The sequence below is a fragment of the Thermobia domestica genome, chromosome 3 (assembly GCF_964235325.1).
Source record: "Thermobia domestica chromosome 3, izTheDome1.hap1.1, whole genome shotgun sequence".
Lineage (NCBI taxonomy): Eukaryota > Metazoa > Arthropoda > Insecta > Zygentoma > Lepismatidae > Thermobia > Thermobia domestica.
The window spans coordinates 226,072,652-226,095,967 of NC_137456.1; the positions used below are offsets into that span (position 1 = coordinate 226,072,652).

A 23,316-nucleotide genomic window follows, 5' to 3' on the forward strand; every position below is an offset into this window, starting at 1 on the left:
CCCTCCAAACCTTCGATCACGAAATATCAAAAGTACTAATAACAGTATGTCAGATGTGTGTAAAGAACATGAAGAATTGCAACGAAACTTTGAGTAGGGACAATACGAAAAAAATAAATAAATACGTTTTTTTATTTTCTGCGAAAGAACGGTTTTAGGGGGCAAAAGCCCCCATCCAAAAGTTTGAAACTTGAGGCCCGAAAGGTCACAAGAAATGAACCAAAGTGAATGAAATTATGCAGAGATATTGTAGACATAAAATCAGGGAATACTGGTTTCGTATTTTCCTGAAAAAAAGAAAAAGGTTTGGGTTGGACACAGACCCCTACAAAACTTTGATCGTGAAACATCAAAAGTGGGAATAACAGTATGTCAGAAGTGCTTAAAGGACATGAAGAATTGGAACGACATATTGTGTAGGGACAATACGCAAAAAATAAACTAATGCGAGTTTATTTTCTGAGGAAAAACGGTTTTAAGGGACAAAATCCCTCACCAAAAATTTTGAAATTTGTGGCCTAAAAGGCAAGAAGAAGTGTACAGAATTGAATGAAACTGTGCACAGATATTGTAGACGTAAATTGAGGTAATTAGGTTTCGTATTTTCCTTTAAGAAAAAGCGGTTGCGTATATCACGGACCTTTTAAACTGTTGATTACGAAATGTCAAAAGTGCAAATAATTATACGTCAGAGGTTCTTAAAGAGTATGGAGAATTGCAACGAAACCTCTTATAGGGACAATTCGCAAAACAATAAACGAAACGTGTTTTAATTTGTGCGGAAAATAGTGTTGGGGCCTAGGCCTTCTCCGCAAAAAAGTAAATATTACCGTAATAGCGCAGGAAGTAGTGGACCAAAGCAAATGAAATTGTGGGTAGACATTTTAGAGACCCTATGTAAAATAAGGTCTTTCGTGTTTCTGAAGTATCCCTATCCGTTTTGCTTCAAATTTTGCACATCAACAGCAAACAGGAAATTAATCGACACGTGTTTTTGTTTATGCGGAAAAACATTATAAGGGTTAAAGGTGCCTCCTGAAATGCTATAAAATACACTATACTGTTTGTGCTTGTTGTTGATCTGCCAAATTTGAAGAAATCAGATGGAGAAACTTGTGAAACACGAAAGGCCTTATTTTATGTATCCAATATCTACATACAATTTCATTCACTTCGGTCCACTTCTTCTTGGCTTTCGGGCTTCAACTTTCAAAACTTTGGGTGGGAGTTTTTTGCACCCTATAACCCTTTTTTCGAAGAAAATAAAAAAACCCGTGTTCATTTATTTTTTGCATATTGTCCATACACAAAGTTTCGTTGCAATTCTTCATGTAAATTTAGGCACTTCTGACATACTGTTACTAGCACTTTTGATATTTCATGAGCAAAGGTTTGGAGGGGTCCGCGCCACACCCAATCATTCTTTCTAGAAAAACACGAAACCCGTATTTCCTCATTTTTCGTCTACAATATTTGTGCACGATTTCACTCATTTCGGTCCACTTCTTCTTGCCTTTCGGGCGACAACTTTCAAAATTTTGGGTGGGGCTTTTGCCCCCTAAAACCGTTTTTCCGCAGAAAATAAAAAAAAGTATTTACTTATTTTATGTGTAGTATCTGCCTGCCAAATTTTTATCAAAATTGGAGTGTTACACTTGGGAAGTGTTACTTGTGTAGCTTCTTATTTCTAAAGGAAATTTTGAAATAGAGATTTATTCCGCAATTTTCTTTTCGAAAAAACAAATATATATTGAGATATTCAGAAAAAACGTAAACTCCTGAAAACTAAATGGCCACCTTTCTTTGCTTTAATTACTAATTTTACAAAAATACAGTTTTAGCTTCGCAGAAATACAGTTGTAGCTTCGTTGGTTAAGGAATTCACCTCCCAAAATGATAAACAACCCTTTGAAGAGCATACTCCCTCTTCATTTGCGGACAACATTGCCTCCGCATGGTCATGTGAATCTTGTATTTGGTTTGAGACTTTGCAATGGATATCTTAAATGTACTGTGCTGTACCGAGAAAATTAATATGAAAGCAAAAGTATATACTATATTTGCATAAGGAGTAACACTGAAATAAAAATACAAGACAAGTTAACAATTCTGGTTTGTCATACAACTCACTAATTATGTAGAAACGTCTGCCGAAGTTACACACTATCAATAGTCTACAAATAGAAACCAGACTTGTGGTTAACCTGGAAAGATACGTATATTCTAAACGAAATGTTCCAACTTTCAACTTATATTTGTCAATCACTTTTCACAATGTTGCAGCCAAGAATGTGACTGCTTAAGAGTATTATCTTTGGACACTAAGAATATATTTCACATATGTGTATTTTTCTATTCTCAGTATTTCTTCAAAGATACTTGACACATAATTTTTCACTTTTCTAACACAAGGGTTTGAATACCTAATATTTAACTTACTCAAATTTAAACTCCATTAATTTTAGTTACCGGTACTTATTTTAAAACTATTTCATTCACAACATGAAAATTTTAGATGTCATGTTAGCAGTTATTACAGCAACATACTTCACACTACAACCTTTCCCTCACTCCTGTTGTTCGGCCATGTTGTTTTCAGGCATTTACGTTTTTCTGAATATCTCAGCATTATTTGTTCTATCAAAATGAAAATTGCGGAATAAATCTCTATTTCAAATTTCCTTTAGAAATAAGAAGCTACTGAGTCATAATGTTATATGAATCACTTTTACTCTTCTAATAGAAACAAACCCTTGACACCCAAGCGTTACCGGACCAAATGTTCCTTGGACGAAATGTGCTTTGAACTAAACATCCCTGGACGAAATGTCCTTTGGACCAATTCTCCTTTGGACGAAATGTCCTTTGGACCAATTGTATTTTGGATGAAATGTCATTTGGACGAATTGTCCTTTGGACCAAATGTCTTTGGATTAAATGTCTCTGGACGAAACGTTCTTTGGACGAAATATCTTTGGACTAAAAGGGTGGCCACCGGGTGGGCCTGTGTGAGTCACGGTGAGTGGTGTTTCGCAGTAGGTCACGTCCTTTTGACCCACGATCCACTGATCCACTCACAAATCCCATTTCACCCACTTACCAACCGACCCACTGACCCACTCCAACTTTGATTTTAACATGTCTTGTTTCATTTAAAAGACGAAACATACATCCACATAATTTTTTCATCAATTGCGAAGGTTGGCTTAATATATTAATTTTAATGGTAATTTCTTCTTAAGGTGAGAAATTGATATGATTAAAAAGCCCATCTTGACGTGGGTACAAATTACCTTCCAAAGTTATTAGAAACGCTTTCTCACCCCGAAAACTATGAATTCGACAAATATTTACGTAATTTTTTAGATTTTATTTTTAGCTCTCCCAGGCCATCATCCTGTGAAGATGGGGATGAATTTGGATGTAACCTCCATTGGGAGCATCACTATCCATCTCAACGACCGAAAAAATTATGGATAAAACACTAAGATCAGTCGTTTTACATTATTTTTACATGTCACACCTCCCAACTTCCATAACTTCATACTACTACAATATTTTCTTCTTAGATTGAAAGTAATATGTCCCCCAAGTTTGGTAAAGGTTGTCCCAGACATTCCAGAACTACGCTCTCCTTATTAGATGTGCTGGGGGATCTTACTCTTACTGGAAGTTGAACTTAAACTTAAAGGTCATCAGAACTGCTCCCAATGAACTTGGCGACCACGAAAGATATGGATTGTATACTAACATTGGTTATTTTCAATTATTTCTACATGTCACAAATTTCACAAACTCATTCATTGTGTTAATGAGGGCTTAACTTACATGGCATCTGAAGTTCCAATCTTTACCTAAGAGACCCCCAAAATTATAGATTCGACACTAATGTAGGTCTTTTTTTATAATTTTGATGTCAGTCCCTTTCATTCCTCCTAGGACAGCAAACGGATACTGCCACTGCTAGGACTAAATTTGATCTTAAATGGCATTAAAATTGCTACCAATTAATTTAGCGAACAGTGCTGCATTTAGAAGCTCGGCGTCCCTATGCACTTTTGTTCTCGGCGCCCCCAATAACTGCACATTTCTCCGTCCCTTGATCCCTAACTTACAAATAAAACTTAATTCGAATATGCTTAATTAGTGAATTTATTGCACTTAAATACCACTCACCAGATGCTACAGCTACAATTACATAACAAACAATAAACGGGAAACATGTTCTAAATTATTTTCAGATTTCTTACGCTATCATTAAATATATTAGAATAGTAAAAGAGGACTGCTCATGAAATAGTATATTTGCTCTCGATTTTTTAAACTTTTTCATACGAAAAAAATTAAAATTTTAAACTTTGCGCTCTTCAAATATGTTGCCCTCTAGGCACGGGCCTAGTTGGACTAATGGGAAATGCGGCACTGAAAACTTACGTTTCGACTCTAATATTGGTTGATTTCGATATTTTTTTGTCGCTACGTAACCACCCTGGGTGCTAATGGGAGCTTGATTGGACTTGAATTAAAAGTATAACTGTTTACCTAAGCGACCACGAAACTATGGATTCGATACAAATATCGATCCTTTTCTAGCATTTTTGATATATATCCCGACAGTACTTTTTTCCAGATTGTAAGAAATATGGTTAAAATTGCTCTAGACATATCAGAATTATGTCGAAACACACACATACATCCACTTTCATATATATAAATACAGAGTAAGCGAGCGAGAAAGTGAGAGAGAGCGACCAAAGGCATCACCACTTCCACATTGCAAAAGCACATATCAGGTATTGAATTGAAAATCTATGTAAAGACCTTCTGCTGTGGCATGCTTCATAAGAACAATTCCAGTCTGCTCACGTGACCTTTGGGGTTCATGAATTTCTTGCGAGCGTTCCGACTTTGGATTCTCTGTTTATACCCTCTTTTTATGCCTCGGATAATTTTTCAAGAATATCAATGACATGCTGTAATACGAATGTTCAGAAGAAACCCCTATATGACAAATAGCTGCAAATAAATACACTACATAATTTATTTATTGCGATGATATTATTTTCTTAATTTGTATTTAACATTCACATATATCATAGAATACCAACGTACTGTGAACACCTGTTATATTTTAAACATAATAATCACTATGTTCTGCAATGATTATATGTTATATATATACAACTGACGTATTTTAATGTAATTATTTTATATAACTTTTCATGCATTGCGGAAAATAGAATTTCATAAAAAATCATTGACTCAGATGAGAATTGAACCATCGACCTTACGATTTGAAATCCAACGGCGTACCACTGAGCTAACACAAGCACTCCTCATATAATACTTCTAGCGATATATAACGGTATTTAAGATAATAATTACATTCATTCCACTGCAAACGCTGTTTTTCTTCTACTTTGACTTTTATTTTAGTACTCAGGAGAGAATAATTTTCTATGTCTTAACTTTAACCATTCTTTTACATATGGAAAGATTCGTTTACGTATCTAAATATTCCATTAACACTGCAGTGGTCGCGCGTTCTACTATTGTAGAACAGGTGTTTTATTTTTAGAACCCTGGGCAATTGGCAACACACTCGGTCATGAGCGGCTATGTACCTTTCTCACCCAACATTCTGCACATTCTAGTCTAGTTTCAGCGCTTGTTCTTGCACTTGGTCCGATTTGTTACATGATTTTCATTAGTGTTCTACTATTGTAGATCGCGCGACTATTGGCGTACTAGTTTGTTTCGTATTAGTGATTTATTTCGTTTTACATTTTCACGTTATTTTTGCGGAATACGTCCATGTATATATTTGAAATGTCAGAGTATGACAGAGAACAGGTGCGTCTTTGGTTAGAAGAGGCAGAAAGTGACGGTGAAAGTGTAATCGGGATTGAAGACATGGATAAGCTCGAGGAAGATTTTGTTGAAGAAACAGTTGAGTACAGTGATACCGAAAATGTACGAGACAATATACCGGAAGAAGAAGAAAATATTCCAGTGCAAGCCAGTCTTGAAGTCATGGGTCCTGATACACCACCTTCTCTCGAGACACGTGCGTTTTCTATCGTAGAGATAGAAATGTAGAACATCCTCACTGGTGTGTAGATTCCATAATGCCAAGAAACTCACGAACTCCCAATTTGAATACCAACTTTTCTTAGGCTTGTTCCACATAATTTTGCCATAATTTTTATGCCTAATTGGTGATGAACTGATGGTGAACATAGCTGGTTTAATGCTCTTAATATATTTAGTGAAATAAGAACGATGAGAATATCAGACGTTATAATTTCCTACAGGATGTAGCTTTTGAGTTGCCAAAACAAGCAATAAACGAACGTTTAGCCATGGAATCCTTGCCAAAAGAGCATCGATGCAGAAGAAGACTTTCTGCTGGGCTTCAGCGAAGCTGTTTCATTACCACAAGACAGAGCTTCCGTGGTAGGAAAATGTTACCATTGTGGCTGTTATCCCAACAAGTCAACAAGAAAAAAACTTATTGAAAACTATGGGTGTGTCCAGACTAGTGTTGTAAATAGAAAAAAAACGGTTCGTATTTTTTCAGAAATGTACGTTTTTTTAAGAAAAAAAACATTGCCTCTCGTTTTTTTTCTAAATTTCGTTTTTTTTCAAACAGTCATTTGTAATGCATCTTACGTATATTTAAGTATGAAATATTTTTATGTAGGTGTAATCACCGTAAAATGCAACATAAATTAAACGCTAGATACTGATACGCTACAAATATTTTACAATTTACATGAATAGCATACCTATTAACAATTCGGGTTTCAGCAGTTTTCATCAATATCAACTAAGAAATAAAAGTAGAAATGAAATTTTGTTTTTTCGTGAAAGCAGGCCTTTAATAAGTACGAAAATAATGTCACGAACAGTATAAAATTCCAATAACCTGTCTAAAGGTAAAGAATAATACTAATTTGCCTAATAGTATTTTTCTAAATGTCATATATAAATAATTTGTCGACTAGATATATATGATATGCAGAGCCGGCTCTACCATATAGATTTTGTTTCGGGAGGGGCTTTGCTAACTTTCGGGGGGGAGGGCTTTGCCTGAAAATGTGAAAATTCTGCAAGATATTACATATACTTTACTATAGTAAGATTTCGGGGGGGGGCTTAAGCCCGGAAGTCCTCCTAAATACGCCACTGTATATATACAACACGTGCATTTGCGTGGAACGGCACGCTTGGATGGTCCGGCAAAATCTGTCATAAGTATATTATTTAAATTAAATATTTCTTGTTGGAAATAGACTTCATGATGATGGTAGTTACATTTACTAAGCTGACCTTCTATTTGAATACTACATTCATAAATTATGTTTAGGTTGCATTAGTTTAAGGCCACATGGACAATGCTAAAGCAAATGGGCGAATAAATCCGAGCACAAATTGCTTGATTGTTGTCAAATGCAAGAATTCAATTCTCGAATAGTAATGAATATCTGTTCCATTTAGTAAGTTATCACAGTTTTGATATGAAAGTAATCTTGTTTTTGTCTGAAGCAAGTTCCTTATCATTGAAGATAGAAACAAGTTTTTTAAAAAATGTTAGAAGATGTAGAAGAAAAATCAAGAAATAAAGATAAAAGAGCTAGTTGCACTGGAATTGCAAACTGATACATTGAGATTGAAGCTCAATAATGAATTCTATAGAAAGGTTACCATCTTTCCTCTGCAGGTGTGTTTGCTTTATCTTTCACTATCATAATAGATTAACATTTAAAGGAAAAAAAAAACAGACACAACGGAATTGCATTTTTAGTAAGTATTTAAGCCTTTCTAAGTACGGCTGCACTTACCCTCACCTTTGTTGTTCATGCTGGAGTAGCATACTTAAAATCATGACTTCTAAGATTTGTTCTTTTTGGAGAAAGGGGGAGGCGGCAAATTATGCCATTACACGAGGAGACAAATTGAGTAGGACCTGAATATAGGATGACTCAATTTGAAGTAATGCAGGGTGTTTCAAAATTAATATTAGGGTTTTGAAACTTTGTAGTATTTATTACAATTAACTTACAATTATAAATATTATATCAGATGAAAGAGCAACTCAAACAGTTTTGTACGCACGCATGTACATGCATTTTTCTTCTGTCTGCCGTCAGAAAGAGCAAGTAGCGATGATGGAGACTAGAGAGCAGAAAGCTTTTTGTGTTTTAATAAAGACTGACCTGTACAGTGCAACCGTCTGTGTGAAGAATATTAAGGAGACGCTTGCAACTACGTCTTTATTGTTTGCAGTTGCTACAGGTCTAAAACCTACAGACTACGTGCCAATTTCGCAAGTGAAATATTCCTGCATAACAATGAAGATTTTCTGGATCGTGTCGTCTACAGTGATAAATCGACTTTTCAAATAAGAGCTAATGTGAACACTCATAATGTTTGCATAAACGAAACTCCCCTAAATTGAATGTGTTTTGTGCCGTATGGCGGAAAGTTTATGGGCCTTTCTCGCCTATCGACTAGATGTGCGCCGTGTGATGAATGAATCTCACATTGAACACTTGTAAGAAAGACTGTTTGAGGTGCTCTTTTACTTGATGCATTGCTTATAATTATACGTAAAATGTAATAAGTACTACGAAGACTTAAAACCCCAAAATTTATTTTGAAACACCCTACATTTCTCACCAACAGTGTTGGAATTAAGATGTAAAAAGGAGAGAAAATTTTCCTTATAGAGTTATTGTTTACAACGATATTATTATTAGTTGAGACTATAACTACAACAACAACACGAGTTAGTAGTCAAAAAATGTAATCAAATGTGTACTCGGTAGCCCAGGTGGCCAAAGTGGCACACACAGGTGTGTCACTTGTTTAATCCGCTCCAGGGTGGACTCTAATTAAGATATCGGGATATTATTCTTGCTAAATGTGGTTGGACTATAGTTTATCATATTAATTTCTTTTTCTTCTGGTGTCGAATTTCCTTTACTTTTTTTCCCTGTAGCTTTCTTCGTTGTAGAAAGACATCCTTAAGACTTGCCAGGTAGATACCTCGAATGGATACCTAACTGTTGACATCAATTGGACGGGCCTGCGCGCAGTGTTCCTGTTAATTAATTAAAAATCTCCTATATTTGTCCTATATTAATTAAAAAATTAGAAACTTTTGTTTATAAATCCGTACCTATACGTCCGAGTGCAAGTCAACTTACGCCAATCGAACATTTGTCCTTACTTAACAAACAAAAGTACAGATCGTTACAATGGGGTAATTAGGGGACGCATGTAAAATTCGTATTTAGGTTCCAGCCCCTGATTTTTCTAATTTTTCCTTACTTTTCTGTTCACCGTAATATATTTTTGGTAATTAGAAGCTTTGTTCCTTAAATATCGCCATAATAGTAGTAGGATATATTAGTGGTGTACCAATGTTTAATTTAAGATAGTTTGCGTCTGTCTGGTTGCAGTGTTGCCAGCTACAGAATATTTTAATTCCAGATTTTAGGGGGAAATTTTGGAAAAATTATATGTTTTGTCTCTATTATTTCCATCTTGTTGGCTATATCGGAACAAACGTACCAGTATCTGGAAGTCTTGTCTTTACTCTACACAACGCACTATAGAAAGTTTCAATAGGATAAGTAAATTTGAGAGTTACAGTGGACCATGTTCTCTAATTGAAAAGATAACTTTTTAAAGGTAGAATGAGATATTTTTTTTTATTGACATGCTTACTTTATTAGATATTGTCACAAAACTTGTAGGATATATTAGAGGGATACCAAAGCTTATTTTAAGATAGTTTCTGTGTGTCTGATAGTAGTGTTGCTAGCTACAAAAAAAATTTAATTCCAGATTTTAGGGGCAAATTTTGGGAAAAATTCCCTTTTTATTTCTATTATTTCCTTCTTGTTGGCTACATTCGAACAAATGTACCAGTGTCTAACAGCCTCATCCTTAGCCTATACAGCGCACCATAAAAAGTTTTACTAGAATAATTAGTGAAAGTACAGTTGAGGTTTATAATAAACCATGTTCTGGAAATGGTAAGAAAATGGTGAATTTCTGAGGTAGAATGAGATTCTTTTTAAAATTTCATGCTTACTTTGTTATATATCGCCATGATACTTGTAGGATATATTCTTTTGAGTACTACGGTTTATTTTCAGATAGTTTTCGCCTGTCTGATGGCAGCGTTTCCATCCAAAACAATTAATTCCCGCTATTAGGTGAAAAATTCGGAAAATTTCCCTTTTCCCCTCTATTATTACCCTTTTACTGGCTACATTGAAACAAACGTACCACTACCTGAAAGCTTGCTCTTTGCCCTACAGAACGCGCCATAAAAAGTTTCAATAGGATAATTAGAGAAGTCTAACCCGGCATATTTGATTTTTGCCTCTGAGGCGTAAAAAGTGTCAAAATTTCATGTGTATGACAGAATTTTTTCTTTCCCTCTTTGAATGGAAGCCAGCGACTTCAGGATTTCACTGTACCTTGTCAACACACCAAAGATTTGTTTAGGTGACTTGAACCCATATAGCAGCAGTGGTGCTAGGTGCAAAAAAAGTTTGAAATTCGGTTAGGGAATTTTTTGTAAATTTTCACCCCTACATTTCCCTCAATAATTTCCCACCCGTTGGTAACACTGCAATGCAACTTACACCAAAAAATAGCCACATCAATTTTCTAAAAAACAAGGCCTTAACCATATCAATCGAATGAATAGTTTTTGAGCAATAAGTCACTAACTGGAAATGTAGGAAAACGCCAAAAATGGCCTGGGACCGAAAGGAAAAATCACACAATTGTGCTCGTATAGGTACAAAGAAACAAACGCTTTATAAGTTACGAGTGCTTCGACTCACGTTCTGTTGATTATTTCAATAATCTGCAACATAAATAAATAAATAATAGTTGCCAGAAAAAAAACAGACTTTTGAAAAAAAACATGAAAAAGAACGATGTTTTTTATTGAAAAAAAACTTCACAGAAAAAAAACCGTTTTTTTACAACACTAGTCCAGACCAATAGGAAAGCGTGTGTGACTATTCCTTGGAGTAGACAATCATTCAGAAAAACTACATCAATATACCTGTATGATCTATCATAGAAGAAGGTTTATGCTGTTATTTCAACACTTTCATCTAAACACTTATTCCGTCTTCTGTTCAACATTGGTATATTTTAAATAAGATGTACCAAATCTTTAGTTTTGTCTATATTATTGTGTTAATGAAACAAAATAATTTAAAACTACTTTAAAACATATATAATACTATAACTAACATACCCAAGACCGAATATTGCTAAAAATCATAGAAGTACAGAAAAATACTGATGTTCTACAATAGTAGAACGCGCGACCACTCACGTAAGTGTGGAGGGCGCGACCAACGCAGTGTTAAGTATGGAGAGCAAAATGACAAACAAGCATGTGCTGGCATTAATACAGTTTCGAAATATTGTATCATTAAGTATTTCAATCAATGTTGCTTTTTTATATATAATTGGTAACAAGTCTTATTATATTTAAAAGAAGAAAAACACATCTGCAAGATTTTTCCCGATTGCAAAGGTTGGCTTCAAGGTTCGAACCTGGTTTACTTTTTCCCGAAGATACCCGAAGTTGGACTTAGACAATTTTTGCCTCGAAACAGCAATAAAGAATGCGCTCAACCTTTTTGAGACAAGGTGTACATTCTCAGTCCTGCAGGAAGTTTTCATTTCTTTCTTGGAATACATAAACGAAGACTTTGGATCGGCTTCTCCTTCACAAATCTTTGTCAAAAGGTTGACTTCATCGATACAAACACAAATTACTTCTCATAGAAACCATCTACAAATACACTGTACTGCTGAAACAGAAACCATCAACTAAAGAGGTCATAAATTTTGCCATTCCTCGTGTTTGAAGTTCCCGTTCTTCACAATGATTTCCTTCCTCCCGCCCCTGTTATGAAGCTCAAAGTAGGTTTTCAAAAGGACTGGCTCCCGCTGAGAAGGAAAGTGGGATGAGGAATGACTATAGTGCCATCTAGCAGTTAGACGGCCAAGTACGTGAAGACGAAAAAATCTGATTACTGATTTCTGTAGATTCAATGATGGAGGATATAATTTCTCATCGATTGTGTAATGGATGTCTTTGGAAACAGCAAAAAGATAGTACAGTAACGCACAAATACAAAGATTGTGTTCCATTCTCAAAAAAGTCCGAAGTTGTTAGCTCTTTTCCTTACTGTAAAAAAAAAAAAAAAAAAACAGAAGAATTTTCCGTCTAATTTTGATCATTTTCTTATGGGAATTTGGATTGTAATTGTCTGTATTTATAAGAAGAAAATATCACGTACAGCGTTCAAATTGCACCTTTAAAATGAGATGCCTCATATTTAGTGAGCTACTGAGACACTTTTGCGAAAGAACGAAATGAAACCATGATTTGCCTAAAAAAATGGTTGATATCCATGTTAAATTGAAGACCAATATTCCGGTCGCTGTGGCGCACTCCTTCTCCCTCTTAAAGGTTTCTACTCACCGTACATATCGTAGGATGCGTAAGCTTATCAAGAGACGGCTTGGCAGAGTGAGAAGAATCATCGATTCAAGGACAAAGGATCTCGTTTTCGATTCTCGTTCAAGTCAAACCTTTCTTTCTTATTTTTTGCTTCAACCAACAAAGTAGGCATTTGTAACTATAAGTAAAACATTAATTCACCGTATGTTTATAACGAATAAAACAATAGATATTTTAAAATCACTTGTAAAATCTTTCAATGGTCCATGTTAACTAGCAAGAAAATTTAATCTATTCCGTAAATATACTGATATCACGAGTTGTATTATGGTTACGACACTCAACGGTGCCGATATCTCTGTAAATTTGGCTGCCCATTCATAAAAATACATACAACAATACATGTAACAATAAAAAATTCATATGTTAATACATACTCATAAAAATACATGGGGCCCACAGGAGTTTGGGGGCGAGCCCCCCATGATCGGCGCTCTTGACGACAATCGTTGTGTAATAAATGTTCTTGACTCTTCGTGTCTACATCTGTTGACAGTGTGCGATTTACAAAGGATTTGAGGGGGAAATCCCCTTTGCTAATACTGGATATTGCTATAATGAAAGCAGATTTCCCCCTCATTACCATTGTAATTGTCACACTGTCAACAGATGTAGACACGAAGCTTCAATAACATTTCTTACACACCGACTGCAGTAACAATAATATTTACGGAAGAGATTAAATTTTGTTCCTAGTTAATATGGAACATCAAAAGAATTTACAAGTGATTGAAAATTTCTATTGTTTTATTCATTATAAACATATAGTGAATTAATATTTACTTCTTGTTACAAATGCCTACTTTATTAATTGAAGCAAAAAACAAGAAAAATGGATTTGAATCAAACCCGAGACCATATTCATTTGAGTCGCTGACGCTTCGCATTCTGCCACACCGTCACTTGATAAGATACGGTTTTTCTCCGCCATGTTTGCCCATTGCGCTCTCCCAGTTTGTAATATTAACTATTTAAATGTGCACTACCACCTCGCAAAAAAAAAAAAAAACAATGAAGTTCATATACCAAAATGTGTCTTTTCCTTGTATGTATAATAGAGACAAGTTACGGAGATACTTTCGGTGAATCAGAAAAGAAAATTGTCTGAGGCATCAGATTCCAGTTAAGGAGTCGAATTACTCTTAAAACCAGTTACTCCTTCATATCCTTCATGTTTGTATGTCTATTTTTGTTTTCAAATTTAAATTTAAAGTCTCTCGACTATGGTATTTTACCATGATCGAAATCAGTGTGTTTCGTCGTTATCGTAAACGTGTGCAACTTCCTACATACGCGAAGGTTTTTTGAATTTTACTTAGCAGAGCAATCTTAGCGTAGTGGCGCGAGAAGTCGTTTCGTAATGCAGGAGTCCCGGGTTCGATTTTCGGTGCGGTAAGTTGTTTCTACCAAACTACAATATTCATACTTCAGATGTGTAATGAAATGAAAAATACTCAATTTCTTTCGGTCTTACAAGTTAGAGTGGAAACGGCTTTCTACGCAGAGGAAATAATATACTAGCAATATGACGTCATATGTCTGTCTACAACCTTGATTCGTTGGGTAAGAGAACGAAACGAGGTTAGCAAACAATTCATGAATACATAAGTATCATGCTTAGGGCCTATTATGGGTCATAATTGTTTCATAGCAATTATTCCGAACGTCTTCCACTGTTAGTCCTACTGCTAGAAATAATAATATTTTCGTTCGCCATTTCCAACACGTTCCATATATCCGTTCAACCAAAATTTGTAAATGGGAACTATTTTTTTTATATTCGTATATATATTAACAACCTTCCACCGTCGTGCCTATATAGCATGGGGATGAAATGTTAAATGACGGTTGAAGATCGCTGCTACTCACCATCTAGAATGAGTAGGTACAGGATGACGGAAAGAAACCACATTAATTGACTTTGAATTAAAACTTTGTATTTTCATTAAAGCTTGTGTACTATTGTGATTGATCGTCGACTGAATATAAACGCAAGATCACATATCTTTAAGCAGCTAGGAAATTAACCACGATGAACTCAAACATAGCTGAGATACACGTACCTTTATACAACTGATGACTGGAACTGCTGTCGATGTTCTAGACGATCTCTATATTGCTGCCAATAGTCTAGAATGGTCGACTATTGTGTACCATTATCCACTATAATGGTCTGCTGAACTATTAGATCTCCTGATCTAACACTGGACTTCGAATCACAGAGAAGTAACTACTGTGACATGAGTAACTATGTGAATACTCGATGTACGATGATCTCTTAGACTGAACTCTGTGACAAATCCTCGAGACTGCTCTCCAGAGACTGATCCTTGAGACTGATCCACAGAGACTGATCCCAATCTCTAAAAACTATAAGGTTTTATACGAATATTCCAGACATCTTGGAATTCATTGTCGTCGACTTTCTGTACATCTCAGCTATTGGTAAAACGTTGGTTTCACCCGAATTACATCGTGATCAAATTCTCAGACTTACAAATTTCTGCGAACTCAACGATTATATCACAGTCAATGTGTGTCAATGTTACAATGTGACAATCTGATGACAATTCAAAAACATTACAAATACAAATTACAATATCTTACGAACTGACGACCAAGCGTCTAGCCGCAGCGAAACATTCATTACTTACACACAACATTTATGTCAACACATAAACACACACACGTGTTTACGTTACGTGATAACATTTAGTTTCTTAACATTCAATTTTATTAAATATACTTCCTTTACGAAAAATAATATCTTTCTGAATAAAATCAATGACATGCCTCAACATGCCCCTCCTTCAAAATGAGAGAACTCCGTTCTAGACTCAATTTCATCCCTGAAATTGATCGTAAAATAATTACATATATTCAATATTACATAAAATAATCATATATATTCAACCATCACCCTGTATATATCTTTATATTCATTTATCAAAAGAAATCATAAAAACATTATTTATTTACAAACATTGTTTTCTTTTAAAAAAATAAATACTTGTCAAAAGTGCTCATAAAAATATGAGCTCCTGCCATCTATTGAGTTACATATATAACTACTTGAAATCGTGTTGCATTTCCTGTGCTCGGAACTGCACATACATATATTTTCTCGTTCTCGTTCTTGAAAAGTTTCCACTGAATTCAGTCGCAAAGTTCAACTCAGTGTTTATTGTCTCCGCATAGTTTCCACTAATATCAGTAACCATATGACTGATGCTTTCCATAAATATAATGCACTTCATTATACACTAGATATGTTGATATAAACCACTAATACACTAATCAACAACGTCTCTTGTCGTTGCTTGATTTTAGAACACAAAAATAAAATTTAAAAATATTATTCACTTCACTTATGGTAAGTTTGCTATCTATAGAGTTAGCAACTCTTGATGCACTTCCTTCCGAAAATGTTGTGTCAGCAACGTTTTGTGACACTGATCTTGAAAATCCTCCACGTCTTATCCTGTTTGCCGCGTTGCTTCGATGGATAAAGTTAACTTTGAATACGTGCTCCGCATTTTCGTGAAAATTTCGGCAAAAAGTTCACAGGACCACTACGTCGCATGGACGAATGTACAGTTTTTCGTGTTTCAAGTTTGTGACAAAATGTTTATCCGTTTTTTCCGCTTCAAAACCGGATAATTCGTGATTTGTGATACATCCCTCTTTGGTTTTGGTGCAGTGCATACCAACAATGTTCAAGTTACCTTGTGGTTCCTCTTTGTGCTTGAGATAGTGATCTGCATTTTGTTTTGTGCTAATAGTGTGCTTTTTAGTGTGGTTTTTATTTATTTCTGCATAGATTGGAAATAATCCGCAGTTTTCTACGTTACTAATATCGTCATACACCTTATTATTCTCTACTCTTCCTTCCTGTTTTTTCTTTCTACTAAATCTACGTAATTTAATAATTAAATAAATAATAATTATAGACGTTGCTAGTACTAAGGCTGTTAACGATGTTAAAGCAATAACAAGTACGGTAAACTTCTTTTCCATAATACCTGTAAATATAGATAACTAAGTATAAAATCGCGTTCTTATTTTTCTTAAAAACTAATATAACTATATCGCGGTCTATGACTCTCTTCTGAACAATATATTCACACTTTCAGCATAGGCCTAATATTCATGTTCATTAATCGTTCATTATTCTCTATAAAATGCATAATCGATGCATATTCTAAATAATGACTAGTGTTCTAATCGTTATGTAACCTATTCGGATACAAAAATGCTATCCTTGTTACATTTTCACTCGTTTGACGCTGTTATTGTCTTTTTTTTTAAAGTCGTAAAATCCTACATTCTCGTGCATATTTCAGCTCTTAAATACACTTTATTACTAGTTTTAACGTTGTTTGTAGGTGCAATTATCTTTATTGATGTTCAATCTATCTTATTTTAACATTCCAACACTCTCTGTACTTAGAAATCATTCATAAAACATCAAAAACAATGTAAATGAGAAACACTCATCCACAGTGGGAGTGGTTTCGTTGCTAAGACGGCGGCCATCTTCTCGTAAGTCACGCCCCCTAGCAACGCATCTTCTCTCGTCCGTACGAGCTGCAAGCAACAGGCTTCCGTCGGAACTTCCGCAAGTAGTATGTTTTAGAAAACAGAAAACTACTAAACGGAGTATTGTATCCTCATGAATATCAAAGATATTCATAAACTGAATACAATAACTTATTATTATACAAATAATCCATACGCCAATTGATCATTCGATAATAATAATAAATCAATAATTCTTCTCTCATTTTAAAAAAACGTGAATTTAGAAAATGAATTTTGATAAAAATAATGTGTTTACATACAAGTTAATGATGATTATTGATCTGATGCATTATGATTGTATTCTATTTCCAACTATTTCTCTTCTCTTATCTATGATTTTCATACTTTTCTATTGACACTATTTACTTCTTTTTAACGACTTTTATACTTTTTCGTACTTTTAACGACTTCTTATTGTAGATTTGTAAGCTTACTTGAACTAGTTTATAACACTAGCATCTACTTTATCTATGATTTGTCTGTTTATCTAGCTTTACTAATAGACAACTTTTCTATTTTCTTCTTTTCGCTTTTGTTTTCTATAGCTTGAAGCTAATGATTTCACTAATATTCTGATGTTATTTAACTTAGCTATTATCTATTTACATGCTTTTATCTATGCTTATCTATGATGATCTATTATCTACGCTTATTTTCTATTGCTTATTTTCAACCAAAACAAAGAGTTTTGCCGTATTAGTACTACGTAACCATTTATTATTCAACGATTTAATCGTTTTCACCGACTCAACTAGACCAATCCTAGTTTTATCTAGGATGACATACCCAAAGGCTTTTCAACTCACAACTACTTCCTGCTGTAGGTAAGTATGTCTACATATTACCAATTGCTTTAAATGTTAATCCGATATTTCTTTTCAGGTTTTTATTGCAACTTAGATTTTTTTTTCAAAATATACTCCATTCTTCTCTATATCCATAACTGTAAAACTTTTTTTTTTTCATAACCCAAGGCACATACGATATTAATTTACATACTACACTTACTTTATTATTACTTTTTGCTGATTATTATTATTATTATTATTATTATTATTATTATTATTATTATTATTATTATTATTACTATTATTATTATTCCTGATTTTAAATTTTATACTTCCGTATTGCTCTATAAAGCTTACAATACAGTACCAATAACAATATTGTTGTCAAAATTAAAGATATTATTACTCCAAAAATTACATACATGATATAGTCTGTTTTTAAATGTAGTTCTGGGATCGAAGTATCGACTTTCAATTTTAACAATTTTTCAGTTAAACTATTTAGCTCTTGCGTATGCAAGGTGAAATTTATTTGTCTCTCAGTCCAATTACCGATCAGTTTAATATGTTTATTCTGAATGTGAATTATCCGTTTGGATGGAATGACCAGCTCTCCAATTATTATGTTATCAAATTTATCATAGTTTATGAAATTTGATTTAGCTTTGGTTTGATTAAGTTTTGTTGAAGTAACTTCTTGATGTACACCCACTTTTGTCATGTACGCTTCTTCAATAGAAGAATACATCACACCAGCGTGTGTATATCTAAATATCACATTCCCCAAAAATTTTTCCGAATTCTGCTGGCATCCTTCTAGAGAATTATGTAAAACGATATTATTTAAACATTTCGATTCACAATCAATAGTTATGCTCTCACAAAAATATAGAAAACTTTTAAATTCGCATTTACTTTTATCCAATGAGTGAAATTTACCTTCAGCCAAATAGACTGCTTCCGGTAATTGATAAAATATTCTTGTATTATTTATTAAGTAGCCCATTGATGTTACGTCATACATTATTGAAATACTAGTATCATATATTATCGGAGTCTTTATTATTAAATCAACATTATTATCTTCGTAATGGTATTTTACTAGATATACGCTAGACATTTGGTAAAACATTCCAATGTCTGACCTATAAATAGTATTTTTCAAAACATCATGAAAATTAATTAACTTTTTAACATCAGCATTAGATAATATATGATATGTTAACTCATTATTTAAAATGCTATTTACTATTTTATTTACTCTCTCCTGTACAAGATGAACAAACAAATTTGCCATTATCCTGCGTTGGGATTGATGCAAATAACAGTATAGCTCTTGAATTTTATTTTTAAAATCATGCAACACCTGTTGTACTTTTACGACTATCCCGTGGACTACTGTTATCTCATTGTTAAATGATTCTTTTAGATTTTTAATTTCATTAGTTAATACATTCTCATGTTTACTTAACTTATCAATAGACTGAGATAATTGTTTATTATGGATTAAATTATACGTCGATAAACCAATGGACGACAATCTCAGTAACCACGAAAATATAAATCTTTTATTCCTGTGATTATTATTACATCTCGTTCTACCATTTTCATATACAAAATGGCATGGCAATAAATTTACTATATTCTGTCTAAACTCTCTCTCTTTTACTGCATAATCATTTAAAATCTCGTATGCGTCAGTACATTTGTCGTGTACTGGCACTGATTGTTGAAAATTTAAATGCATTTTAACGGTCGTAAACACCATGTTCGTCGCATGAACAGCATAAGCATTCTGTGTCAATGCTAGTCCAATATCTGATAACGTTATTTGTTGATGTTCTTCTTCAGCTACCCCAATACTAATCAATAGTACTAGACAAACGACAATCTTGAACATGATGCTAACTGTAACAATTAAAACTTAGAATTACTATTCTGAAATTACTTATTTATTTAATTATTTCTATATCTATTATTTATTTAATACTTATGTTTTCATTTATTTAGTTTACTTTGTATGTGTACCTTGGATTATTTTACCAATTTAAATATATTTACTAGATATCTCTCTAATAAAAAAAAATTCTCTAATTTCCTAGTTACTTTACGCTCTGTAAACAATATACTTTTACCAGTTAAGGGATTTTCAGATGGAAATCAACATTTACTTTGATTTCGGGACACGGACTTTTGTTGATAAACAGCGGTCCAACTCGCTGTTTCACTGACAAAAACATGTTGTTTACAGATACCTAACAAAAAAATATTAAACTTATCTACTAAAAAAAACTTATTCGTGTTTTCGTAGTTGCAAAACTTTTTTTTCTTCGTGATGTAGTCTTTTTGAAAAACTTTTTGGTTTTTCCCACGCGTGGTTTTTTTTTCCATTAGACATCACTGTCTAAATCCGACTCTTCCTCTGGTCTATCCGAATCTTCCTCATTTGCACTTACAAATGGTTTCAAACGTCTTATGTCAACAGAATCCGTCTTCTCTTGTCCTTTCTTATTCTCGTATTTCACTTTATATGAGTTATTATTCAACTTTTGCACTATTACTCCTCGAATGTTATATCGTTTTCCAAAACAAGCTGGAATGCCTGCTCTTGGCATTTCACGAATCCAAACTTTTTGTGCCACGTCGAAGTTTGGTTGAGAGAACTTCTTCTCAATTTGTTTCTTTTGGAATTTGAACCGCTTCTGCAAATTCTGATACGCGATCTTCCTTGCTTCCTTTACATTTCGTATTCGCTCTTCGTTTTCGACATACTCACAAGGTATGTCCAGATCCTGTTCCAAGAACGTTCTGGATTCACGCCCTGTAAGCAAATAGTAAGGCGAGTGTTTGGTCCCGTCATGAATCTGTGTATTCATGGTAAACACAATTGAAGGTAAGATCTCGTCCCAGTTTGTAAACTCCCGGTCTATATAGTGCTTCATAATTTGTTGAATTGACCCGATGGCTCTCTCCGATGTTCCAATATTATAATGGGCATCTGTATTAGCAAAATTCAACCGCATACCAAACCGTTCAGCCATCTCTTCCATCACTCGGCTCCGGTGTGTGCTATGCCGGTCCATCGCAAGAATTTCAGGAATCCCATGTTTTGTAATTAATTCTTCAAAAATTGCTTCTGCTATAATTTCAGAAGTTATAGCAGGAACTGCTCTTGCAATTACGTATCGAGTAGCGCTGTCAACAAATACAATAACATATTTATTCCTGTGATTTTTCGATCTTTTAAACGGCCCAATCTCATACATAGTTACATGCTGGAATGGCATATAACTCGGGTATGTTTGCGGATGCAGTGGTGTCCTACCAGCTTTACGTTTCTGAATTTGGCAACTGATGCACTGGCTGACCTTCTCTTGGAAAAATCTTTTCATGTTTGGGAAATAGATGGATTTCAATGCTCGATTATAACACTTCGTGTAGGAATAATGTCCTCCTCCGTATATCGAACAATGTAAGTTTTTGAAAACTTGTTCCCGCAAAGAAAAAGGAATGCATAATAGGAATTTCTTCCCATTAGCCATCTTTTGAGTTCTGAAAAGTTTTCCGTCCTTAATTTCATACCAGCGTGCCTGTTTTTCTGCTTTTTCATCTGCTTCTTCCGGATGTTCTATAGCCTTCATTATTGAACCGAAGAAAGGGTCTTTCCGTTGCAACTCAGCCACATCCACATCTTCGTCGAACGTGATGTTGACTTCAAGGTCTTCTGTCTTGACTGGTAATGCATCTAAATCGATGTCCTCATCAGTTGATTGGATGTTCGTGTTTCGTGATAATACATCGCTAGGATTTTTCTCTCCTGGACAATGTACTGGCGTGTACTGATACTGTGCCATCTCTAAACTATACCGTAACAGTTTCGGCGATAATTTTGGCGTTGTTTGAAGGTATTTTATACACCTGCAATCAGTGTATAGCTCAAATTCTTTATTGTACAAATAATAGTTAAACGCTTTAAAAGCACTAACTACGGCCAAAATTTCTAGTTCCACTATATGTCTTCGTGTTTCGTTTGGTCTCAATACCCTGCTATAATACGCTATAGGTGTCCACTCTCCATTCAATTGTTTCTGCATAAGTACAGCCCCAATTGATTTTGTAGATGCATCCGTATACACTCTAGTTTCCAGATTTTCACGGAAAGGTGCCAATAAAGGTGCACTCATTAACGCTTCCTTTAGATTTTCAAAACTAAGTTGGTGTTCTTCCGTCCACACAAATTTATGGTTTTTTCTTAATAATTGTTGGAAATTAGATGTCATTTCAGCGTAGTTTTTACAAAACTTCCTCACATAATTAGTCAAACCAAGAAATGATTTCAACTCTTTCGCGCTTGTAGGTGGCTTACAAGCTTTTATTGCTTGAATTACTTTAGGACTGATTTCGTAACCAGCTTCGCTCACAATGTGACCTAAAGCCATTACCTTCTCTTCCATGAAGTGACATTTCTCTACTGATAACTTTAAACCATATTTCCTTAACCTTTGAAAAACTGAGTGTAACACAGATACCATTTTCTCCTGATTGTTTACATATAAAAATATATCATCCATGTAAAATGACACCGCCTCCGGATGAACGTTAGCTAATGTCATTGCCATGATTTTTGTATATATAGCGGGCGATTGAATGTACCCCATGGGTAATTTCGAGTATTGATACGCTCCTACGCCTGGAATATTGAATGCTGTATACTTCCTAGAATCCTTAGAAATTGATACCGTATGATAGGCACTCTTAATGTCCAACACACTAAAGAATTTGTAACCACCCATACTTGTAAGAATCTGATGGATAGGCGGCAACGCCACGGAATGGAACCGTACGTGCCGATTCAGCAATCTACAATCCAAGCAGGCCCTAATCGATCCGTTTGGCTTCTTTACGAATAACATAGGTGAGTTATACGAGCTACTACTTTCCTCGATGATGTTTAGTTCGAGTAAAATGTTTATCTGTTCTTTAACTTTATCTTTCATAGCTATCGGTATTGGATACTGTTGACGTCGAAACGGAACTTCCGTTTCCAACTCTATCTTATGTTCTACTCCCTTGACTCTTCCTAATTCGTTTTCTCGCCACGCAAAAACATCTGCGTAATCGTAGCACAATTTCTCTAATTTCTTTTTGATTTCTGGTTTAGTATTATTGCCAAATTTTAACCGTGATTTATCATAGTTTTTTCTCGCCTCTAACACCTCTTCAATTTCATCCTCTGATAATCCTTCTTTTCTTAATTCCGATTCATTCATGCATGCTTCTGCATCTCCAATTTTTAAATTTTTCGTCAACATGATCGTCTTATTCGACGGATTAATTACTTCTAAACACCTATTTTCATTCGACAATATTACT

The 23,316-nt window shown here is 34.4% G+C and overlaps 1 protein-coding gene across 1 annotated transcript; it reads right to left on the reverse strand.

The window, feature by feature from the left end:
- Positions 1–20,333: 20,333 nt before the first annotated feature.
- LOC145682140 (uncharacterized) lies at positions 20,334–22,475 on the reverse strand. Its single transcript, XM_081753729.1, has 3 exons — positions 22,000–22,475; positions 21,526–21,861; positions 20,334–21,138 (listed from the first exon to the last, which is right to left on the reverse strand). Exons 1-3 carry the CDS (start codon positions 22,473–22,475, stop codon positions 20,334–20,336), a joined length of 1,617 nt encoding a protein of 538 aa, XP_081609855.1.
- Between the last annotated feature and the right edge of the window lie 841 nt (positions 22,476–23,316).